Raw genomic sequence first — 23,076 nt, forward strand, 5'->3', positions numbered from 1 at the left:
GGGTCACTAACTAAATAAACAGAAAAGACGAAGAGAAAGCATATTTAGCCTGGCCATTATCTCCTTTTTTTAGTTTGATATGAAGCAACGGTGATAACTTTTTTTGCTTATGAACAGAAAATAATATGCACAGACAGATAAAAACTAAAAAATTCACCAAAACTGAAAGAAAAAAATTAAATCTACTATTGTCCAAAGATAAACATTCTAAATATTATAGTATATTTCCTGTCAGTATCTAAAATAAATAATTTTATATCATTGTATGCTCCTTCCCCAACCCCGACTTAATCCAGGTTGAGTATTTCTTACCCAAAATGCTTGGGATCGGAAGTTCCAGATTCTGGATTTTTTTCAGATTTTGGAATATTTGCATATGTACATAATGAGATATCCTGGAGATTAAACCTGAGTCTAAACATGAAATTCATTTATGTTTCATGTACACCTTATACACATAGCCTGAGGTAATTTTATACAACACTTTAAATAATTTTGCACATAGAAGTCTATGTACATGGAACCACCAGAAAGCAAAGGTGTCACTATTTCAGGCATTTAGGTGGACAATTTGTGATTGTTTGGCATCACTATCATTCCCAACTCTGAATTTATATGCTACCAATAAGCAATCATTTTTTAACACTTATTTACCCGTAAGTACTTAACAGTAAAAAAAAAAAAAAATGACATACCATTAATATAGTGAAAAAATGTGTTCAGGCTAACAGCACGGTAGCACCCCCAGAGTACCTGCATCAGCTCTTAAATGACAGCAACAACTAATAATTTCCAGTATCCACCTAAAATGCTATATTTTGATTAAGAGGTTACTGTAAGCTGTATTTTATTTTTCTAAGTAAGATGAAACATCAGAAACAGTTAAGGGACCAGGAAGTGGGTATTCTAAGGATACGGAGGCATTTTGCTGGCCCGCTTTTAGAAATGTTTCCTCTAGAGTCATCTGCTTCATTAATAATGGTTTTTGTCATAGAAATTTCTCTTTGATTTTATAATTGACATGATTTCTTGTTCTGTTATGAATGTGTGCTGCTCCATTCTTATACAGTAAAAACAGGAATTTTATTTTGCTTAACAAAAACTGTAGATCTTCAATAAGCCCATCACACATTTTTACCATATCTATAGGCGTTTTTTCTGCAGTGTTACAACATCATCTTCATCGTCATTACTGTCATGATCACCTTGAATCAGAACCATTTTGTCTATTTCATCATCCGTTGATTAATGAACAGCTGAGGCCTCATTATTGATGTTAAAAATGTCAATTGGCCTGGTGCCATGGCTCACACCTGTAATCCCACCACTTCGAGGGGCTAAGGCGGACAAATTGCTTGAGCTCAGGAGTTCGATACCAGTGTGGCCAACATGGCGAAACCCTGTCTCTATCAAAAATACAAACAATTAGCTGGGCATGGTGGTGCGTGCCTGTGGTCCCAGCTACTCAGGAGGCTGAGGTGGGAGGATGGCTTGAGCCTGGGAGGCAAACGTTGCAGTGAGCTGAGATTGCACCACTGCACTCCAGCCTCGGTGACAGAGTGAGACCCCATCTCAAATAATAAATAAATAAATACAAACTTTAACATCCAGTTCTTCCAGCTTACTGACAGACTCTGAAAGTATACATTTTGCCTATTTTAGGAGGTCAGACATAATTTTTTCTCACTTGACATATGGAATCCTACAAAGTCACCACCTTGTTTTATCATCATCATTGAACAGCATCACAGGCCAGAAGTTGTGCCAGGCATGCACAACCACGTCTTTAGTAACTATGTTCCAAGCACTGGCAACAGCATATATGGCATTCTTCATACTAAACTCCTTTCAAAAACCTTCCATTGTCAGGTGTGGTGACTCACACCTGTAATCCCAGTGACTCAGGAGGATGAGGCAGGTGGATTGCTTGAGCCCAGGAGTTCAAGACCAGCCTGCGCAACATAGCGAGACCCCTGTCTATAAAATTTTAAAAAATTAGCTGGGCATAGTGACATATGCCTGTACTCCCAGCTACTCAGGAAAGGTGGGAGGATTACTTGAGCCTAGAAGTTCAAGGGTGCGGTGTGCCATGATTGTGCCACTGTACTCCAGCCTGGGCACAGAGCAAGACTGCAACTCTAAAAAAACTTCCACATCTATGCTTCTGTTCACTGCTGCTAGCACGCTGTTCAAGAAAGTGTTTTTAAATTTACAAGAATAAAACAACTTCATTAAAAAGTAAGCAAAACAGACACTTTTCTAAAGACATACATGTGGATAACAAACATATGAAAAAAAAGCTCAATATCACTGATCATTAGAGAAATGTGAATCAAAGCCACAATGAGATACCATCTCACACCAGTCAGAATGGCTATTATTAAAAAGTCAAAAAACAACGGATGCTGGTGAGCTTGTAGAGAAAGAAGAACATTTATACACTGTTGGTGTATGAATGTAAATTAGCTCAACCATTGTGGAAAGCAGTGTGGCAATTCCTCAAAGAGCTGCAAACAGAGATACCATTCGACCCAACAATCCCATTACTGGGTATATATGCAGAGGAATATAAATCATTTTACCATAAAGACAAATGCACACGAATGTTCACTGCAGCACTGTTCACAATATAGCAAAGACATGGAATCAACCAAATACCCGTGAGTGACAGATTGGATAAAGAAAATGTGGTTTATATACGTCATGGAATACTATGTAGTTGTATATATATATATATATAAACAAGATCATGTCTTTTGCAGGGACATGGATGGAGCTGGAGGCCATTATCCTTAGCAAATTAACACAGGAACGGAAAATCAAATACCCCATGTTTTCACTTAAAAGTGGGAGTTAAACGATGAGAACTCATGGACACAAAGATAGGAACAACAGATACTGGCGTTTGCTTGAGGGTGGAGGTTGGGAGGAGGAAGAGGAGGAGAAAAAATAACTATTGGGTACTAGGCTTAGTACCTCGGTGGTGAAATAATCTGTACAACAAACCTCCAAGACACAAATTTACCCACATAACAAACATGCACATGTACCCCCAAAACTAAAATAAAAATTAAAAAATTTTAAAAAAGTGTTTTTGTATTTACTCTTCATTGATCTAAGGATACTCTTGTCACAGTCACATGGCTGAATTAATGAAGTCACATTTAGGTGAAAATATATGGCATAAACATTATTTTTGATGAAAATTGCAGCTGGAGGATTAACAGAAGAGTTGTCAAGGAATAACAAAATATTTCAATCATCATCCAATCCAGATTCCCTGCAGAGAGCATGAGCTGCTGGTGTAAAATGTTTGTGAAACCAATTGGAAAAAAAATGTCCCTGGTGATTCAGGCCTCTTTGTTAGCATAATAATAAACTGGTAAGAAATTCACTCCTTGAAAACAGCAAAGACACAAGGTTTTACCTATCACAGCACGTTTACACTTACGTGTGTCTGCTGCACTAGCACAGCCCAGCATAGTTGTTTTCTGTCCTTGGCATCCTTAATTCCCACAGGGGCTGCTTCATCAGCTGTAGTCAGTGTCTTTCTGAGGCAATAATGCCAAAACAATGTTTAATCAGCATTATCGATTTGTTCTGGCATCAGATTTTCATCAACAATGACCTTGGCAAACTCATCAATGAATTTCTCCAATGCTTCATGATCAGCAGATGCTCAATCACTATGAATCTTTAAAAATTTAATGTTATTTTCTTCTTAAATTTCTGCAACCAGCCTGTTGAATATTGACAGTTCCCTTCAATTTTCATTTCATTGTGATAACATCTTCACTTGTTTCATGATCAGTATACCATTAAGTGGCATGTGTTCACTGCAAGGCAGATGGATCCATTCTTTCTTTCTTTTTTAAAAAATGTTATGCAGTGTTTTTCTATTTTTCATTAGCTTCTGTTCATCACTTCCAGCATAGAACTGCAACAGTTTATCCGTTTGTTTCTTTAGGTCATATCTGGCAGTCATTCTAACAGCACACGCTTCTTTAAGACCTTTGACACTTACACCATTATCCAGTTTCTCCAATAGCTTGACTTTCTGTGTTACATATAAACGTAAGTGATTCCTCTTTTTCTTATCACTGTTACTGCAGGCCTTTCTGACATTTTCTTTGTTTTGTTTTTTGTTTTTGTTATCTTAACCACCAGACAAAGCAGGCAATAAGCAAAAAAACAGTAATGCACATCAGTCTTGGCCCTATGTGGAGCATCATGGAAACTTGCCATTGGCACATCTGACCTGTAGCTGTGTCATTGTGTTACCCTTTGTGGGAATGTTTGCATAGAAGAATCTGGGAGTGCGCAGGAAAGATATATTACAGATGAAGATAGCTGGGAGGGTCTTTTTTCCCTTTAGGATCCTGAATAAACTGTGTTGACTACCTGCATTTTGACTGCAACCCATTACATAAGGTCAAGATGTAAAACTTTCCACTTGTGACATCACATTGGTACTTAAAAAGTTTCCGAATCTGGAGCATCTAAAATTTTTAACTTTTGGGTTAGAGATGCTCAACTGATACTATATCATACATATAAAAAACTTTTCAAGGCAAAAATGTTTAATAATTCATAATATTCCAGTCTATGGAAAGCAAATAGTCTCTTCCTGTAATTACTGCAGTTCTACTCTACTTATAATTTCTCACTGATATAAATAAATAATACTGTAATGACCATTGTTGGACATAAATATTGGCCAACGTTTCTGAAAAGTTCTTTCAGACAAATCTCTAGAAGTAGTGTTACAGGATCAAAAGATATATGTTGCAAACATTTCCAGCACAATTCCCTGTAAAGTATGTGAAATCTGTATTTTTACCAGCTGTTTAATAAGTTGTCTGTCTCATAGATCTCTAATTAGAAATGAGTTACATCCTTTAAGATAAATGAAAATGTCTGCTTCTTTGACAGATAAGAACTATGGTTTTAATTGGTATTGCTTTGATTAATGATGAGGTTAACATTTTTGGTACCATTTATTAATCACCTTGATTTCCTTCTTTGGGTCATTTTCCATATTTCCATTGGCATTTCAATATTTTCCTATGAAATTACATGAGTTTTATGATGACAGAAATTAGTATTTTGTCTGTCTGATACAGTTAGGGTTTGTCTCCCCACCCAAATCTCATCATAAATTATAATCCCTAGAATTCCCATAATCCTCACATTTCCAGGGAGAGACCAGATGGAGGTAATTGAATAATGTGGGCAGTTTCCCTCATGCTGTTCTCATGATGGTGAGTGAGTTCTCATCAGATCTGATCGTTTTATAAGTGTGTGGTAGTTCCTCCTGCATTCCTTCTCTTTCCTGCTGCCTTGTAACAAAGGTGCCTTGTTTCCCCTTCTCCTTCTGCCATGATTGTACATTTCCTGAGGCCTACCCAGCCATGCTGAACTGTGAGTCAATTAAATCTGTTTCCTTTATGAATTTCCCAGTCTTTGGTAGTTCTTTATAGCAGTATGAAAACAGACTAATAAACTGTCATTTGTTATAAATTTTTCCTACCTTTGCCTTTTACTTTGCTTTTGACATACCAAAGTTTAAAATTTGTGTTTCATGAAATCTCTCAATATTTTTCTGGTGATTTATTCCATTTATTTCATTACAAGAAAGGTGAAAACATTTTTGAAGTCTTTTGCCACATTATCTTAACTATACATATTTGTATTAGTCCTTTCTCATGCTGCTAAGAAAGACATATCCAAGACTGGGTAATTTATAAAGGAAAAAGGTTTAATTGACTCACAATTCCAAATGGCTGGGGAGGCCTCACAATCATGGCAGAAGGTGAATAAGGAGCAAAGTCATGTTTTACATGGCAGCAGGCAAGAAGAACATGTGCAGGGGAACTCCCCTTTAAACAACCATCAGATCTCATGAGACTTATTCACTACCAGGAGAACATGGGGGAAACTGCCCTATGATTCAATTACCTCCACCTGGCCCTGCCTTTGACATGTGGGGATTATTACAACTCAAGGTGAGTTTTGGGTAGGGACACAGCCAAACCATATAATTCTTCCCCTAGCCCCTGCCAAATCTCATGTCTTCACATTTCAAAACCAATCATTCCTTCCAAAGAGTCTCCCAAAGTCTTAACTCATTTCAGCATTAACTCAAAAGTCCACAGTCCAAATCTCATCTGAGACAAGGCAAGTCCCTTCTGCCTATGAGCCTATAAAACTGGAAAGCAAGTTAGTTACTTCCTAGATACAATTGGGGTACAGGCATTGGGTAAGTACACCCATTCCAAATGGGAGAAAATGGCCAAAATGGAGGGGCTACAGGCCCCATGCAAGTCCAAAATCCAGTGGGACAGTCAAACCTTAAAGCTCCAAAATGATCTCCTTCGACTCCATGTCTCACATACAGGTCACACTGATGCAAGAAGTGAACTCCCATAGCCTTGAGCAGCTCCACCCTTGTGCCTTTGCAGGGTACATCCCCCTGAACCCTGCAGCTGCTTTTAAGGCTGGTGTTGAGTGTCTGTGGCTTTTCCAGGTGCATGGTGCAATCTGTCGGTGGATCTACCATTCTGGAGTCTGGAGGACAGTGGCCCTCTTTTCACAGATCCACTAGGCAATGCCCAAGTGGGGACTCTGTGTGGGGGCTTTTGCCCATTTTCCTTCTGCACTGTCCTAACAGAGGCTCTCCATGAGGGTCCCATCCCTGAAGAAACCTTCTGCCTGGACATCCAGGCATTTCCATACATCCTCTGAAATCTAGGTGGAGGCTCCCAAACTATTCTTGACTTCTGTGCACCTGCAGGCTCAACACCACATGCAGGCTGCCAAGGCTTGAGGCTTGCACCCTCTGAAGCCATGGCCCGAGCTGTGTGTTGGCCACTTTTAGCCATAGCTGGAGCAACTGCGATGCAGAGCACCAAGTCCCTAGGCTGCACAGAGCAAGTGGGGCCAGAAAACCATTTTTTCCTCCTAGGTCTCTGGGCCTGTAATGGAAGGGGCTGCCATAAAGGTCTCTGACATGACCTGGAGACATTTTCCCCATTGTCTTGATGATTATTAACTTTTGCCTCCTTGTTACTTATGCGAATTTCTTCAGCTGGTTTGAATTTCTCCCCAGAAAATGGGATTTTCTTTTCTATTGTATCCTCAGGCTGCAAATTTTCCAAACTTTTATACTCTGCTTCCTCTTGAATGCTTCACTGCTTAGGAATTTCTTCCCCCTGGATACCCTCTCTCTCAAATTCAAAGTTCCACAGATCTCCAGGGCAGGGGAAAATGCTGCCAGTCTCTTTGCATAGCAAGAGTGACCTTTATTCCAGTTCCCAAAAATCCCTCATCTCCATCTGAGACCACCTCAGCCTGGACCTTACTGTCCCTATAACTATCAGCATTTTGGTCAAAGCCATTCAGCAAGTCTCTAGGAAGTTTCAGACTTTCCTACAACTTCCTGTCTTCTGAGCCCTCCAAACTGTTCCAGCCTCTGCCTGTTACCCAGTTCCAAAGTTACTTCCATATTTTCAGGTACCTTTACAGCAGCACCCCACTCTACTGGTAAAATTTACTGTATCAGTCTGTTCTCAGCTGCTAATAAATACATACCCAAGACTGGGAAATTTATAAAGGAAAAAGGTTTAGTTGACTCACAGTTCCACATGGCTGGGGAGGCCTCACAATCATGGCAGAAGGTAAATCAGGAGCAAAGTTACATCTTACATGCCAGTAGGCAAGAAGAACATGTGCAGGGGAACTCTGCTTTATAAAACCATCAGACCTTGTGAGACTTATTCACTAGCAAAAGAACAGTATGGGAGAAACCACCCCCATGATTCAATTATCTCCACCAGTCCCCGCCCTTGAAATGGGGATTCTTACAATTTACGGTGAGATTTGGGTGGAGACACAGCCAAACCATGTTAATATTTATTAGAATAATCTCTATAACAAAGTTATTCCATATTTTTCATTATTTCTTTTTCAAAAGCAGTTCCCTTTATCACTTCAATAAAAACAAGTTTTACACAGTGTAGTATTTAAAAGTTAATGAGAAAATAATCATCTTGTAACCATCAGAGTAATAATTACTTCAGGTAAGAGCCATCGATTAATTCTACAATCAATGGGTGGAAGTTTGATGAGGATTGGGTTATTTACACATTCTCAAAATAATTCTCCATAGATTAATAACTTATTAATTACAAAAGAAAATCTGAATTTACGGTGAAGAAATTGATCAGTTAATATCACCAAGAATAAGGAAATGGCATTATGTGCCTCTTGATGTGATGTACTAAAAAGGATACATCATAGAGTATTAATGCCAAATATGCATAGATGAATTTAATCAGGAGAAAGCAATCACATAAATTGAGGAAATTCTACTTAAAAAGTTGACCCTTATGCTTCAAAATGTCAGTATCATGAACAAAGGCTGAGAAACTTCTCCACTTCAAAGGAGTTTTTAAAAACATGACATTAAATATAAGATATGATTCTGGATTGGACCCTATATCAGGAAAAAAATGCTATAAAGAACATTATTAGAACAATTTTAAAAATTTGAGTATGGGATACATATTATAAAATAGTATTCCATCAGTATTAATTATTCTGAATTTGATAATAATATTATGATTATATAAGAGAACATCTTTTTGTTGGGAGACTTTAGTCTCCTAAGTACTTAGTACTTTAGTACTTAGGTGCTGCAATTTATTCTTAAATGGTTCAGTAAGCATAATAAGGCTAACAATGTGTATGTGTATGTAAAGTATGAACAAACAAAAAAAATATGGGAAATTCGCCATGTTATTCTTGCAATTTTCCCTGAGTTTGAAATTTTTTCCGAACAAAAAGTTAAAAAATAATGCTGGACATGTTTTGTATGATACACACACATAAATTACCTTTAAAGGATCCACAAGTTCCAAGGTATGTTTTAAGTATATTAAATTTGTTATCTTTGATTCAGCAGCATTGACCTGTTAAGATAAAAACCCAAATTTGGATGGACACCATAAATATTTAATAGAAAAATGGGTTTTCCTCTTGAACATTCTTACTCTTTCCATATCCCATATATTTTTATATATCAGCCTAGCCGCAATGCAAGCCTAAAGAATGATACAAAATTATTGACCCACCATAATTAACCTAGCACACCGGTTTCCCAAAAGTCTGGAAATGAGAAGAGTTCATCTCATTGTATCCAATTTTCATTTCTATTTCAATCTCTTGGGTTCAATTTAAACTGAATAGCAAAAGGAGATGCAGTCCAATCCTGAGCAGCACCAAGAGACTAAGATTAACTGAAAAAGGCACAAAGAGTATTTGTAGATAGATGATATTTTAAAAGGCTGAATCCAAACCTCCCAGATAGTTATAGAACAACATTGATTTCCCTCATTGGTTCCTGTTTGTTCAAGTAAAACTTTTCATAATTCCACTAGGAATTATAGTTTGCCAAAATAAAGCAATATCAACATTCCAAATTTTATTAATAAATTTTATATAAATTAAATTGCACTCTAGAATTGGGCAGTGTTACCAAACCTGGAGGAATGAGGAATGATCCTGTGCCTGGACTAATTTACCAATACTGACAGATGAAGTAGAGTTTTAGGACTACAATTATGACATAATGTACTTGATATGAAGATGTTTCTTTTTTTTTTTAATAGAGATGGGGTTTCACCATGTTGGCTAGGCTGGTCTCGAACTCCTGACCTCAGATGATCCAGCCATCTCGGCCTCCCAAAGTTCTGGGATTACAGGCATGAGCCACCATGCCTAGCCAGATGTTTCTTTTTGAGGTACCGTGGTCTATAGCCCGACTGCACAATACCTGGACTGTTCTGTGACCATATGCATCAATTTAGAAAAAATGCCATAATAAATGTTGTTAGTCCCAAATGGGTGATGTCATGTTCTCTTACAATGGATCTCTGAAACTAACTGGAAGATTAAAAATAAATAAAATTCACTAAACAGAAAACAACTATCATCACTATCACTAAAGGAGAATAATTCATGCTAGGTGCAATGGCTTATGTCAGTAATCCCAGCATTTTGGGAGTCTGAGGTAGGAGGATCACTTGAGCTCAAGAGTTTGAGACCAGCCTGGGCAACATGGCAAAACTCTGCCTCTACAAAAAAAAAGTTAAGAAATTAGCTGGGTGTGGTGGCACATGTCTGTGGTCCAGCTACATAGAGGCTGAGGTGGGAGGATCACTTGAGCCCAGGAGGTTGAGCCTGCAGTAAGCAGTGATCACACCACTGCACTCCAGCCTGGGTGACAAAGTGAAACCCTGTCTCAAAAAAGGGTGGGGGGATAATTCCAAAAATAGCTAACACAACACTGAAGAAGAAGAAGATGGAAAGACTAACTAATGAATGAATGTCAACTTCTAATAAAATTACAGTAATTAAGAAATGATGGTATTGACATAAAAACAGAGTCCAATGGAACAGAATAAAGAGTCTAGAAATAGACCTAAACATATATATGGGCACTCAATTTATGACAAAGGTTGACTGCGGAACAGTGGGGAAAGGAGAGTCTTTTCCATAAATAGTACCAGTAGAATTATGAATCCATATGGGAAGAAAAGAAACATGGCCCTTCCCTCAACCTACACACAAAAATTAATTCCAGATGGATTGTAGATCTAAGTATAAAAGGTAAAACAATAAAATATCTGGAATTAATAAAGAATATCTTCATGGCCTTGTGTGTTCTAATTAACTTTTATAGATTTTGTAATTGATGATTTGGCACCCATTAATCACATGGTGAAACTAATAGCTAAAGTTGTTTACGTCTCCCTTGCAGTCTGGCTTTTGCGGGCATGTGAAAATCATATTACGAACCCTCCAATCACAAACTTCAACATCTGTGTTTTACTTCCTGCCCAACAGGTGACTTCCCTACCTAGCAACTTCCTGGCATTTTTGCCCATGTTTCTCCTTGCTCCTTCTGCCTCTCGACCAACCCTAGTACTTCCCCAGGTGGTCCTGCCTGACATGCCCTCTCCTCTTGGGAACTATAAGTAATAAACAATAGCATTAGTGTCTCCATGTTATCATTCAATCATCTTCATAAATTAAAATTAAAATTCCATGGGTACAATCAAGATATTAGAGTAGGTAAAGACTTCTTACGCAGGACATAGCAAACACTAACTATGAAGGGAAAAAAAACTGATAAACTAGATCCATTTAAATTATGAATTTCTACTTATCAAAAGATATTACTAACTCAAGATAGGTTCTCCAAAAGCCAACTCTGAGAAACTAGAATTTGAGAGCAAATAGTTTATTTTAAAAAGTAATTCCAGCAAAAACAAGCAAGGGAGTGGGGAAGTAAGACAGAGAAGGAAAGGATACCTGTACAGGAGACATTAATGATCAAGTAACCAATTTGTCTCCATCTCTCAGATGGAGACATCTGAGAGATGGAATAGAGTAAGTTTCAGAAGCTATCTCCAGAGGTAAGGAAAATGGGATATTTATTCATCAACTCCTATTCAGTGTTGGTTAAGAGCTGTTGCCAGGGCATCAATTCCCTAATACCCTCCAGCCTCTCTTATGGCCAGAGAAATTCTTCAGAAAGCAGAGTCTCAGCTGCTTCAAGCAAGAAGTCTTCCTGCACAAAAGTGAATACCAAGGCAATGTGGGTAGCATACCAACAGCATCTATCCCACAATGCTCAATGCAAATTAAACTACAAAATGGGAAGAAATGTTTGTAACACACATAACCAAAAAAGGGCTTATATCTAATATGTGAAAAGAAGCTATACAAATCACAAAAGCAGATAAACCAAATAGAAAAATGAGTAAGAATCTCAAGCAAGACTTTCACAAAAGAAGATATTCAAATGGTCAATATACATATGAAAGGATGTTCAACCTCATTAATAGGAAAACACAAATTAAAACCACGTTTATTAAAATGCTATGGCTAAAATTTTAAAACCAGTAATATCAGGTTTGGGGAAGAAAAACTGGAGTTCTCATACGCTGATGGGAGGATAAATGGATAAATCATTTTGAAAAACATTTTGGCATTATCTACCAAAGTTGAATATATGCATACCACATGACCCAGAAATTCCACTCTTAACTATATACCAAATAAAAACATATGTACAATTACATTAAGAGATGGGTACAAGATTGTTCAGCAGTATTATTTCTGATTGCAAAAACTGTCAGCAACTCAAAAGTTCAGCAATAATGAAATGGATAAATAATGGCATATTAATATACAGTGGAATATCATATAGCAGTGAAAATAAATGAGCTAAAGCTGAATGAAACAACATGGTTAAATCTCACAAATAAAATGTTGACTTGAAGAAGTCAGGTACAAAAAATATGCATTGAATAATCCCTTTATATATAAAGTTTTTAATAGATCAAGTCAAACTAAATTACAAAGAAAAGGAAATGATTACTAAAAGTGGTTTCTTTTCGGAGACAGAAAATAATGGATGGGAAGGAGAAGAAGGGGAATTTTTGAGGTATTGGTGATAACTATTTCTTTACGTGAGTGGTTGTTACATGAATGTTCACTTTGTGATAAATCAATGTAACATTACATTTTTATTTTGTACAGTTTTCTGTATTGTATATTATTTCTCATTACTTTAAGAAAAGGCTAAAAATAATAATAAACAGGAAGGTAGAAAGAAAAGAATACTCTTACAGAAGGCAAAAGAAGAAAACGGGAAACGAGTGTGTTCATCTGAGTCAAATTTTGCTGCTAGGTCAAGCATGATGAGCACTGCCATTAACCACTGGATATAGCAATATGGAAATCATTGGTGGCTTTGAGAAAAGGAGCATAATTAGATACACAAATTACAGATAATCCTCCCAGTGGAGTGGTGAGGCGAAGATTTGTTTGGAATGGGTTTGGAGAGAAAAGAAGCATAATTAGATACATCAGTTACAGATAATCCTTCCAAAAAATATTGCTTTACAGAGAAACAGAAGAAAAGTAGAGGGGGAAGTAAAAACAAGCAAAAAAAGCCATTTTATATTTTTTTAATGAAGCGATAATAGCATGTTTATATTTCTCTTTGACCCAAGCATCTTGTGCCTTCTGTCAGCATCTATGAAACTATGGCAGGCTAACTAGTTAGTTTGCAACTAGGGTAGAATCTCAGATCCCTTGCAGTTCTAGATAATACTATGCTGTAATTGCTTATTTTATTTTTACCCAAATATAACATTGGAGTATAAATTCTTTTGGATCAGAGCTGTAATTCTTATTATATTTTAGCACTTATCATAATACTTACTAAAACGAATCATAGAATAAATCAAAGAAGGAATCATTACTTCAGATACTCTATATGGCAGTCTGAAATAATTTGAAAAAAGTTATTCAAAATGATGCAAAAAACTCATGATAAAAATTAGAAAAATATCTTTAATATAAATTTTTCAAATGTTGGGGAAAGTATTTTAAGCATTTGTAGTGGAAAACACAAATATTCTTAATGCAATACATTAAGTGCTATGGTTATAGATACTGTATAGAAAGAAAATTGTGTTAAGATAAGAAATTTAAGCTTTTTTTTAGTGAACACTTATGATCAGAAACATGCATTTTCTAGGAATCAATATTCTTAAAAAGAAAGAATAAGAACTCATCTTAGGCAAACAATTTCTTACTGAAAATTTTCTGAAAGCATTTAGTTCATTCACAAGTTTTAGCAAATCATTCAGTTTAACCAGCACAAGTCTGAACTTAGTAAATACTGTATTCAATTAAGAGATTTGTGCTTATATTAAATGAGAAAAGAACCTTTCAAAACAAATTTTCAGATGGTTGAAAAAATGATAACTGAGAAACATTATAAGAAATAATGAAAGCCATGAATCATGCATAAAGTTAAATATATTGCTTAAGTTTCCCTAAAGGTTACTAAATCTGATCTGTACAGTCTTAACAAAAAGCCTCCACAAAGGACAGAAACACAATGGTGAGAAAAAGATTTACAATTCTGACTGATTCTCCCAAAACTAAAGTTTTCCTTAGTTTAAAGGATGGGAAGTGGACCACGCTTCCAAGATGGCCAAATAGGAAGAGCTCCAGTCTACAGCTTCCAGCGAGATCGACGCAGAAGATGGGTGATTACTGCATTTCCAACTGAGGTACCTGATTCATCTCACTGGGACTGCTTGGACAGTGGGTACAGCCCACGGAGGGCGAGCCGAAACAGGGCAGGGCATCACCTCACCCGGGAAGCACAAGGGGTGGGGGGATTTCTCTTTCCTAGCCAAGGGAAGTTGTGAGTGACTGTACCTGGAGGAGCACTCTTGCCCAAATACTACACTTTTCCCACGGTCTTCACAACTGGCAGACCAGGAGATCCCCTTCCGTGCCTGGCTCAGCAGGTTCCACGCCCACAGAGACCTCCTCCCTGGTAGCTCAGCAGTCTGAGATCAACCTGGGACGTGGGAGCTTGGCAGGGGGAGGGGTGTCCGCCATTGCTGAGGCTTGAGTAGGCGGTTCTATACACACAGTGTAAACAAAGTGGCAGGGAAGCTCGAGCTAGGTGGAGCCCACTGCAGCTCAGCAAGGCCTACTGCCTCTCTAGATTCCACCTCTGGGGGCAGGGCATATCTGAAAAAAAGGCAGCAGGCAGCTTCTCCAGACTTAAACGTCCCTGCATAACAGCTCTGAAGAGAGCAGTGGTTCTCCCAGCATGGTGTTCGAGCTCCAATAACAGAGAGACTGCCTCTTCAAGTGGGTCCCTGATCCCTGTGTAGCCTGACTGGGAGACACCTCCCAGTAGGGGCCAACAGACACCGCATACAGACGGTTGCCCCTCTGGGACGAAGCTTCCAGAGGAAGGATCAGGCAGCAATATTTGCTGTTCTGCAGCCTCTGCTGGTGATATCCAGGCAAACAGGGTCTGGAGTGGACTTCCAGCAAACTCCAACAGACCTGCAGCTGAGTGGCCTGTCTGTTAGAAAGAAAACTAACAAACAGAAAGGAGTGGCATCAAAATCAACAAAAAGGACATCCACACAAAACCCCATCCGTAGGTTACCAACATCAAAGGACAAAGGTAGGTAAAACCATGAAGATGGGGAGAAGCCAGAGCAGAAAGGCTGAAAATTCCAAAAACCAGAACACCTTTTCTCCTCCAAAGGAACACAACTCCTCACCAGCAAGGGAACAAAACTGGATGCAGAATGAGTTTGACGACTTGACAGAAGTAGGCTTCAGAAGGTCGGTAATAACAAACTTCTCCAAGCTAAAGGAGCAGGTTCTAACCCATCAAAAGGAAGCTAAAAACCTTGAAAAAAGGTTAGATGAATGGCTAACTAGAATAACCATATAGAGAAGAGCTTAAATGTCCTGATGGAGTTGAAAAGCACAGTATGAGAACTTCCTGAAGCACACACAAGTTTCAATAGCTGATTCGATCAAGTGAAGAAAGGATATCAGTGACTGAAGATCAGATTAATGAAATAAAGAGAGAAGACAAGATTAGAGAAAAAAGAGTGAAAAGAAACAAACAAAGCCTCCAAGAAATATGGGACTAGGTGAAAAGACCAAATCTACATTTGATTGGTGTACCTGAAAGTGACTGGGAGAATGGCCCCAAGTTAGAAAACACTCTTCAGGATATTATCCAGGAGAACTTCCCCAACCTAGCAAGACAGGCCAACATTCAAATTCAAGAAATACAGAGAACACCACAAAGACACTCCTCAAGAAGAGCAACCCCAAGACACATAATTGGCAGATTCACCAAGGTTGAAATGAAGGAAAAAATGTTAAGGGCAGCCAGAGAAAGGTCAGGTTACCCACAAAGGGAAGCCCATCAGACTAACAGCGGATCTCTCAGCAGAAACCCTGCAAGCCAGAAGACAGTGGGGGCCAATATTCAACATTCTTAAAGAAAAGAATTTTCAACCCATAATTTCATATCCAGCCAAACTAAGATTCATAAGTGAAGGAGAAATAAAATCCTTTAGTGAGAAGCAAATGCTGAGAGATTTTTGTCACCACCAGGCCTGCCTTACAAGAGCTCCTGCAGGAAGCACTAAACATGGATAGGAATAACCAGTACCAACCACTGCAAACACATGCCAAATTGTAAAGACCATCAATGCTATGGAAAAACTGCATAAATTAATGGGAGAAATGACCAGCTAGCATCATGATGACAGGATCAAATTCAGATGTAACAATATTAACCTTAAATGTAAATGGGATAAATGCTCCAATTAAAAGACACATACTGGCAAGTTGGATAAACAGTGAAGACCCATCAGCGTGCTGTATTCAGGAGACCCATCACACATGCAAAGACACACGAGGCTCAAAATAAAGGGATGGAGGAAGATCTACTAAGCAAATGGAAAGCAAAAAAAAGCAGCGGTTACAATCCTAGTCTCTGATAAAGCAGACTTGAAACCAACAAAGATAAAAAAGGACAAAGAAGGCCATTACATATTGGTAAAGGGATCAATTCAACAAGAAGAGCTAACTGTCCTAAATATATACACACCCAATACAGGAGCACCCAGATTCATAAAGCAAGTTCTTAGAGATCTACAAAGAGACTTAGACTCCTGCACAATAATAATGGGAGACTTTAATACACCACTGTCAATATTAGACAGATCAATGAGACAGAAAATTAACAAGGATATCCAGGACTTCAACTCAACTCTGAACCAAGTGGACCTAACAGAAATCTACAGAACTCTCCACCCCAAATAAACAGAATATACATTCTTCTCAGCACCATATCACACTAATTCTAAAATCAACCACATAATTGGAAGTAAAACACTCCTCAGCAAATGTATAAGAATAGAAATCACAACAAACTGCCTCTCAGACCACAGTGCAATAAATTAGAACTCAGGATTAAGAGACTCACTCAAAACCACACAACTACATGGAAACTGAACAACCTGCTCCTGAATGACTACTAAGTAAATAACAAAATGAAGGGAGAAATAAAGATGTTCTTCGAAACCAGCGAGAACAAAGACACAACGTACCAGAATCTCTGGGACACATTTAAAGCAGTGTGTAGAGGGAAATTTATACCACTAAATGCCCACAAGAGAAAGCAGGGAAGATCTAAAATTGACACCCTAACATCACAATTAAAAGAACTAGACAGTCAAGAGCAAAAAAATTCAAAAGTAGCAGAAGATAAGAAATAACTAAAATCAGAGCAGAACTAAAGGAAATAGAGACACAAAAAACCCTTCAAAAAATCAATGAATCCAGGAGCTGGTTTTTTAAAAGATCAACAAAAGAGATAGCCCAATAGCAAGACTAATAAAGAATAAAAGAGAGAAGAATCAAATAGATGCAATAAAAAATGATAAAGTGGATATCACCATCGATCCCACAGAAATTCAAACTACCATAGAGAATACTATAAACACCTCTATGCAAATAAACTGGAAAATCTAGAAGAAATTGATAAATTCCTGGACACATACACCCTTCTAAGACTAAACCAGAAAGAAGGTAAATCTCTGAATAGACCAATAACAGGTTCTGAAATTGAGGCAATAATTAATAGCCTAGCAACCAAAAAAGTCCAGGACCAGATGGATTCATAGCCGAATTCTACCAGAGGCACAAAGAGGAGCTGGGACCATTCCTTCTGAAATATTCCGATCAATAGAAAAAGAGGGAATTCTCTTTAACTCATTTTATGAGGCCAGCATCATCCTGATACCAAATCCTGGCAGAGACACAAGAAAAAAAGAGAATTTTAGGCTAACATCCCTGATGAACATCAATGCGAGAATCCGCAATAAAATACTGGCAAACCGAATCCAGCAGCACATCAAAAAGCTTATCCACCACAATCAAGTCGGCTTCATCCCTGGGATGCAAGTCTGGTTCAACATACATAAAATCAATAAACATAATCCATCACAAAAACAGAACCAACACAAAAACCACATGATTATCTGAATAGATGCAGAAAAGGCCTTCAGAAAATTCAACAGCATTTCATGCTAAAAACTCTCAATAAAGTGGGTATCAATGGAATGTATCTCAACATAATAAGAGCTATTAATGACAAATCTACAGCCAATATCATACTGAATGGGCAAAAACTGGAAGCATTCCCTTTGAAAACTGGCACAAGACAAGGATGCCCTTTCTCATCACTCCTATTCAAGATAGTATTGGAAGTTCTGGCCAGGGCAATCAGGCAAGAGAAAGAAATAAAGGGTATTCGAATAGGAAGAGAGGAAGTCAAATTGTCTCTGTTTGCAGAAGACATGATTGTATATTTAGAAAACCCCATTGTCTCAGCTCAAAATCTTCTTAAGGTGATAAGCAACTTCAGCAAATTCTCTGGACACAAAATCAATGTGCAAAATCACAAGCATGCCTATACACCAATAACCAATAAACAGAGAGCCAAATCATGAGTGAACTCCCATTCACTATTGCTACTAAGAGAATAAAATGCCTAGGAATCCAACTTACAAGGGATGTGAAGGACCTCTTCAGGGAGAACTACAAACCACTGCTCAAAGAAATAAGACAGGACACAAACAAATGGAAAAATATTCCATGCTCATGGATAAGAAGAATCAATATCGTGAAAAAAGCCATACTGCCCAAAGTAATTTATAGATTCAAGGCTATCCCCATCAAGCTACCAATGACTTTCTTCACAGAATTGGAAAAATTATTTTAAAGTTCATATGGAACCAAAAAAGGGCCCGCATAGCCAAGATTAAACAAAGCATCACGGTACCTGACTTCAAGCTGTACTACAAGGCTACAGTAACCAAAACAGCATGGTACTGGTACCAAAACAGATATATAGACCAACGGAACAGAACGGAGGCCTCAGAAATAACACCACACATGTATGACCATCTGATCTTTGACAAACCTGAGACATACAAGCAATGGGGAAAAGATTCCCTATTTAATAAATGGTGCTGGGAAAACTGGTTAGCCATATGCAGAAAACTGAAACTAGACCCCTTCGTTACACCTTATACAAAAGTAAACTCACAATGGATCAAATACTTAAATGTTAGACCTAAAACCATAAAAACCCTAGAAGAAAACCTGGGCAATACCATTCAGGACATAGGCATGGGCAAAGACTTCATGTCTAAAACACCAAAAGCAACGGCAACAAAAGCCAAAATTGACAAGTGGGACTTAATTAAACTAAAGAGCTTCTGCACAGCAAAAGAAACTATCATCAGAGTGAATAGGCAACCTACAGAATGGGAGAAAATTTTTGCAATCTATCCATCCGACAAAGGGCTAACATCCAGAATCTAGAAATAACTTAAAGAAATTTACAAGAAAAAAAGCAAACAACCCCATCAAAAAATGGGCAAAGGATATGAACAGACAATTCTCAAAAGAAGACATTTATGCAGCCAACAGACTTATGAAAAAATGCTTATCATCACTGGTCATTAGAGAAATGCAAATCAAAACCACAACTAGATACCATCACATGCCAGTTAGAATGGCGATCATTAAAAAGTTAGGAAACAACAGATGCTGGAGAGGATGTGGAGAAATAGGATCCCTTTTACACTGTTGGTGGGAGTGTAAATTAGTTCAACCATTGTGGAAGACAGTGTGGTGATTCCTCAAGGATCTAGAACTAGAAATACCATTTGACCCAGCAATCCCATTACTGGGCATATACCCAAAAGATTATAAATCATTCTACGATAAAGACACACGTACATGTATGTTTATTGCAGCACTATTCACAATAGCAAAGACTTGGAACCAACTCACATGTCCATCAGTGATAGACTGGATTAAGAAAATGTGGCACATATACACCATGGAATACTGTGCAGCCATAAAAAAGGATGAGTTCATGTGCTTCACAGGGACATGGATGAAGCTGGAAACCATTATTCTCAGCAAACTATCACAAGATTAGAAAACCAAACACCACATGTTCTCACTCATAAGTGGGAGTTGAACAACGAGAACACACGGACACAGGGAGGGGAACATCACACACTGGGGCCTGTGGGGGGTGGAGGGCTAGGGGAGCGATAACATTAGGAAAAATACCTAATGTAGGTGATGGGTTGATAGGTGCAGCAAACCACCACGGCACGTGTATACCTATGTAACAAAACTGTATGTTCTGCACATGTAACCCAGAACCTAAAATATACATAAAAAAAGAAAGAAAGAAAGAAAAAAGGATGGGAAGTAACATTGACCCTTTAAAACCTTATGGCGCTAATTATATATTTTTTTTTCTGAACAGAAAAAAAGGTTCCAGATTCTTAGCTTACTGAATTACCTTAAACCTAGACCAGAAGACTTTTCTAAAATCTGATAGTCAAACTGAGTACAGAAGCAGGCAAGCTATTCACAGATATTTCTCAGAAAACTAGTTGGTCAAAGTGATATCTTTTTCCTAATTTAACCAGAAATTGTCTAGTGCAAAAAGATGTATATTACTAATTCCTATAACTAGTGACACTGTATGAAACTGTGTGATTGCATAATACTATATGTTACATAAATTGACAATAAAGAGATTGCTGTCAGGTATAATCTGATGATTAATTCTTTCCTATAGTAAAATAGAAACATAGCCTTCACTTATACACTGTTAAAGGTTGAATTGTGTTCCCTCCAAAAAAATTCTGTTGAAGTTCTAACCCTCAGTACCTCAAAATGTGATCTTATTTGGAAATAGGGTCATTCCAGAGGTTAGTAATTGTTACAATGATGTAATACTGGAGTGGGGTAAGCCCCTAGTCCAATAATATTGATGTCATACAAAGACAGCCATGTGAACACATGGAAACACAGGGACACCACCATTTGAAGAGGAAACACAGATTGGCGTTGTGAACACGTGGAAACACAGGGACACCACCATTTGAAGAGGAAACACAGATTGGCGTTGTGAACACGTGGAAACACAGGGACACCACCATTTGAAGAGGAAACACAGATTGGCGTTGTGAACACGTGGAAACACAGGGACACCACCATTTGACGAGGAAACACAGATTGGCGTTATGAAGATTCAAGCCAAGAAATGGCAATAATTGTAAACAAATCACCAAAAGTTAGGAAGAGGCAAGAAAGGATTCCCCTACAGGTTTCGCAGGGAGAGCATGGCCCTAAAACATCTTGATTTCAGATTATTAGCCTCTAAATCTGTAAGACAATAAATTTCTATTATTTTAGGATGTGCAGTTCATAGTGTTTTGTTACACAGCCTTAGAAAACTAATACAGGCCAGGCACAGTGACTCACACCCATAAACTCAGCACTTCAGGAGGCCAAGATAGGAGGATTGCTTGAACCCAGGAGTTCAAGACAAGCCTGGGCAAAAAGGCAATTCCCCGCCTCTACAAAAAACTTAAAAATTAGTTGGGTGTGGTAGCGCATGCCTGTGGTCTTGGCTACTCAGGCGGCTGAGGTAGGAAGATTGCATAAGCCAGGGAGGTCAAGGCTAAAGTAAACTATGATCACACCACTGCACTCCAGCTTAGATAACAGAGTGAGACTCTGTCTCAAAAAAGAAAGAAAGAAAAAAAAAACTAATACAAATACTAATTATCTATATAAAGTGGCCATTTCCTGTTCTATTAAACTGCATTGCATTTTTCTATGTAAAATATGCTATTCATAAGTGAAAACTGTTAAGTATTTAAGATATTTTTCATTCAAAAATATCATCCAAAGCAGTGACATCTGGCAAAATATCATAAACATTAACTGTGGTACTTTGTTTTTATTTATATTGATTATTCATGTTTAAGTCTCTGAAAATCCTAAAACATTTACTGATTCCAACAACACTGTTAAACATATGCAAAGAAAAAAAGGTTAGGCTAGCAACATATTCAAAAATAAAGTGAAGAACCCTCCATATATATTGAAAAATCATTTTATTTTAATATGAACAATGTGATGTAGTATCAGTTGTTAGGGCCCAAATAGGAAGAAGAGAGCATCGTTGGTGTGGGGGTGGCAAAGCCAGAGCAGGGAGAGGACGGAGGGGTGGTATAGCACAGGAGGACAAGGAAGGCATTTAAACTGAAGGTCTACTTAGCAAGGGTATATGAGCCTGAATATGAACAACAGGAGGTTTTTCATGCAAGGGAAGAGGGAAAACCTGACACAGGTTTTGGATCCCAAGTAGGCTGAAGAAAGCCTCCTCTGCGTAGAAGGGCCGCTTGAGCCTGAGAGAGGTGAGAAGGATTTCAGCATAGGAAGACAGTTCAGCAGGGAGTACTACAGCATAGGCAGAGTGAAGATGGTATCTGCATGGGGGAGGGAATAGCAGTAGTAGGAGATTGGTATTCCTCCTGAATATATCAAATATATTAATATAATAAGAATAATGAGGACTTCTCATTGGATAATAGGATTTCTCATCAGGTTTTTCATCGACAGAGAAGAAAGTTACTAATATGGAAAGAGAGAAAACTAGTATGAACCCTGTGACTGTAAATTGAAATTGGAAGTATTGGTATGAACGTATGATTTTCTATTGTATAGATAAATACAGAAATAAATATAGAGGTCAATATCTATATATTTATGCATATATATATATATATATATATATATATACACACACATGCCCTAGCCATGAGAGGGTTTTAGAATGGTGATACCCGGGGGGGAGGAGCCAAGATGGCCTAATAGGAACAGCTCCGGTCTACAGCTCCCAGCGTGAGCGACGCAGGGTGATTGCTGCATTTCCATCTGAGGTACCGGGTTCATCTCACTAGGGAGTGCCAGACAGTGGGCGCAGGCCAGTGGGTGCATGCACCGTGCGCGAGCCGAAGCACGGCGAGGCATTGCCGCACCTGGGAAGCGCAAGGGGTCAGGGAGTTCCCTTTCCGAGTCAAAGAAAGGGGTGACGGATGCACCTGGAAAATCGGGTCACTCCCACCCGAATATTGCGCTTTTCAGACCGGCTTAAAAAATGGCGCACCACGAGACTATATCCCACACCTGACTCAGAGGGTCCTACGCCCACGGAATCTCGCTGATTGCTAGCACAGCAGTCTGAGATCAAACTGCAAGGCGGCAGCGAGG

The 23,076-nt window shown here is 38.3% G+C and overlaps 1 protein-coding gene across 2 annotated transcripts in view; it reads right to left on the reverse strand.

Annotated features, from left to right (window-relative positions):
• Nucleotides 1–23,076, reverse strand: part of MSH4 (mutS homolog 4) — a 129,685-nt gene that overhangs the window by 38,502 nt on the left and 68,107 nt on the right. For both annotated transcript variants that reach the window (XM_031016390.3, XM_031016388.3), the window contains exon 9: nucleotides 8,895–8,969. In XM_031016390.3, coding sequence (XP_030872250.2) covers nucleotides 8,895–8,969 — 75 coding nt within the window. The remainder of the gene's footprint in view (nucleotides 1–8,894; nucleotides 8,970–23,076) is intronic.

This window comes from Gorilla gorilla, chromosome 1 (genome assembly GCF_029281585.2).
Source record: "Gorilla gorilla gorilla isolate KB3781 chromosome 1, NHGRI_mGorGor1-v2.1_pri, whole genome shotgun sequence".
Taxonomy (NCBI): Eukaryota; Metazoa; Chordata; class Mammalia; order Primates; family Hominidae; genus Gorilla; species Gorilla gorilla.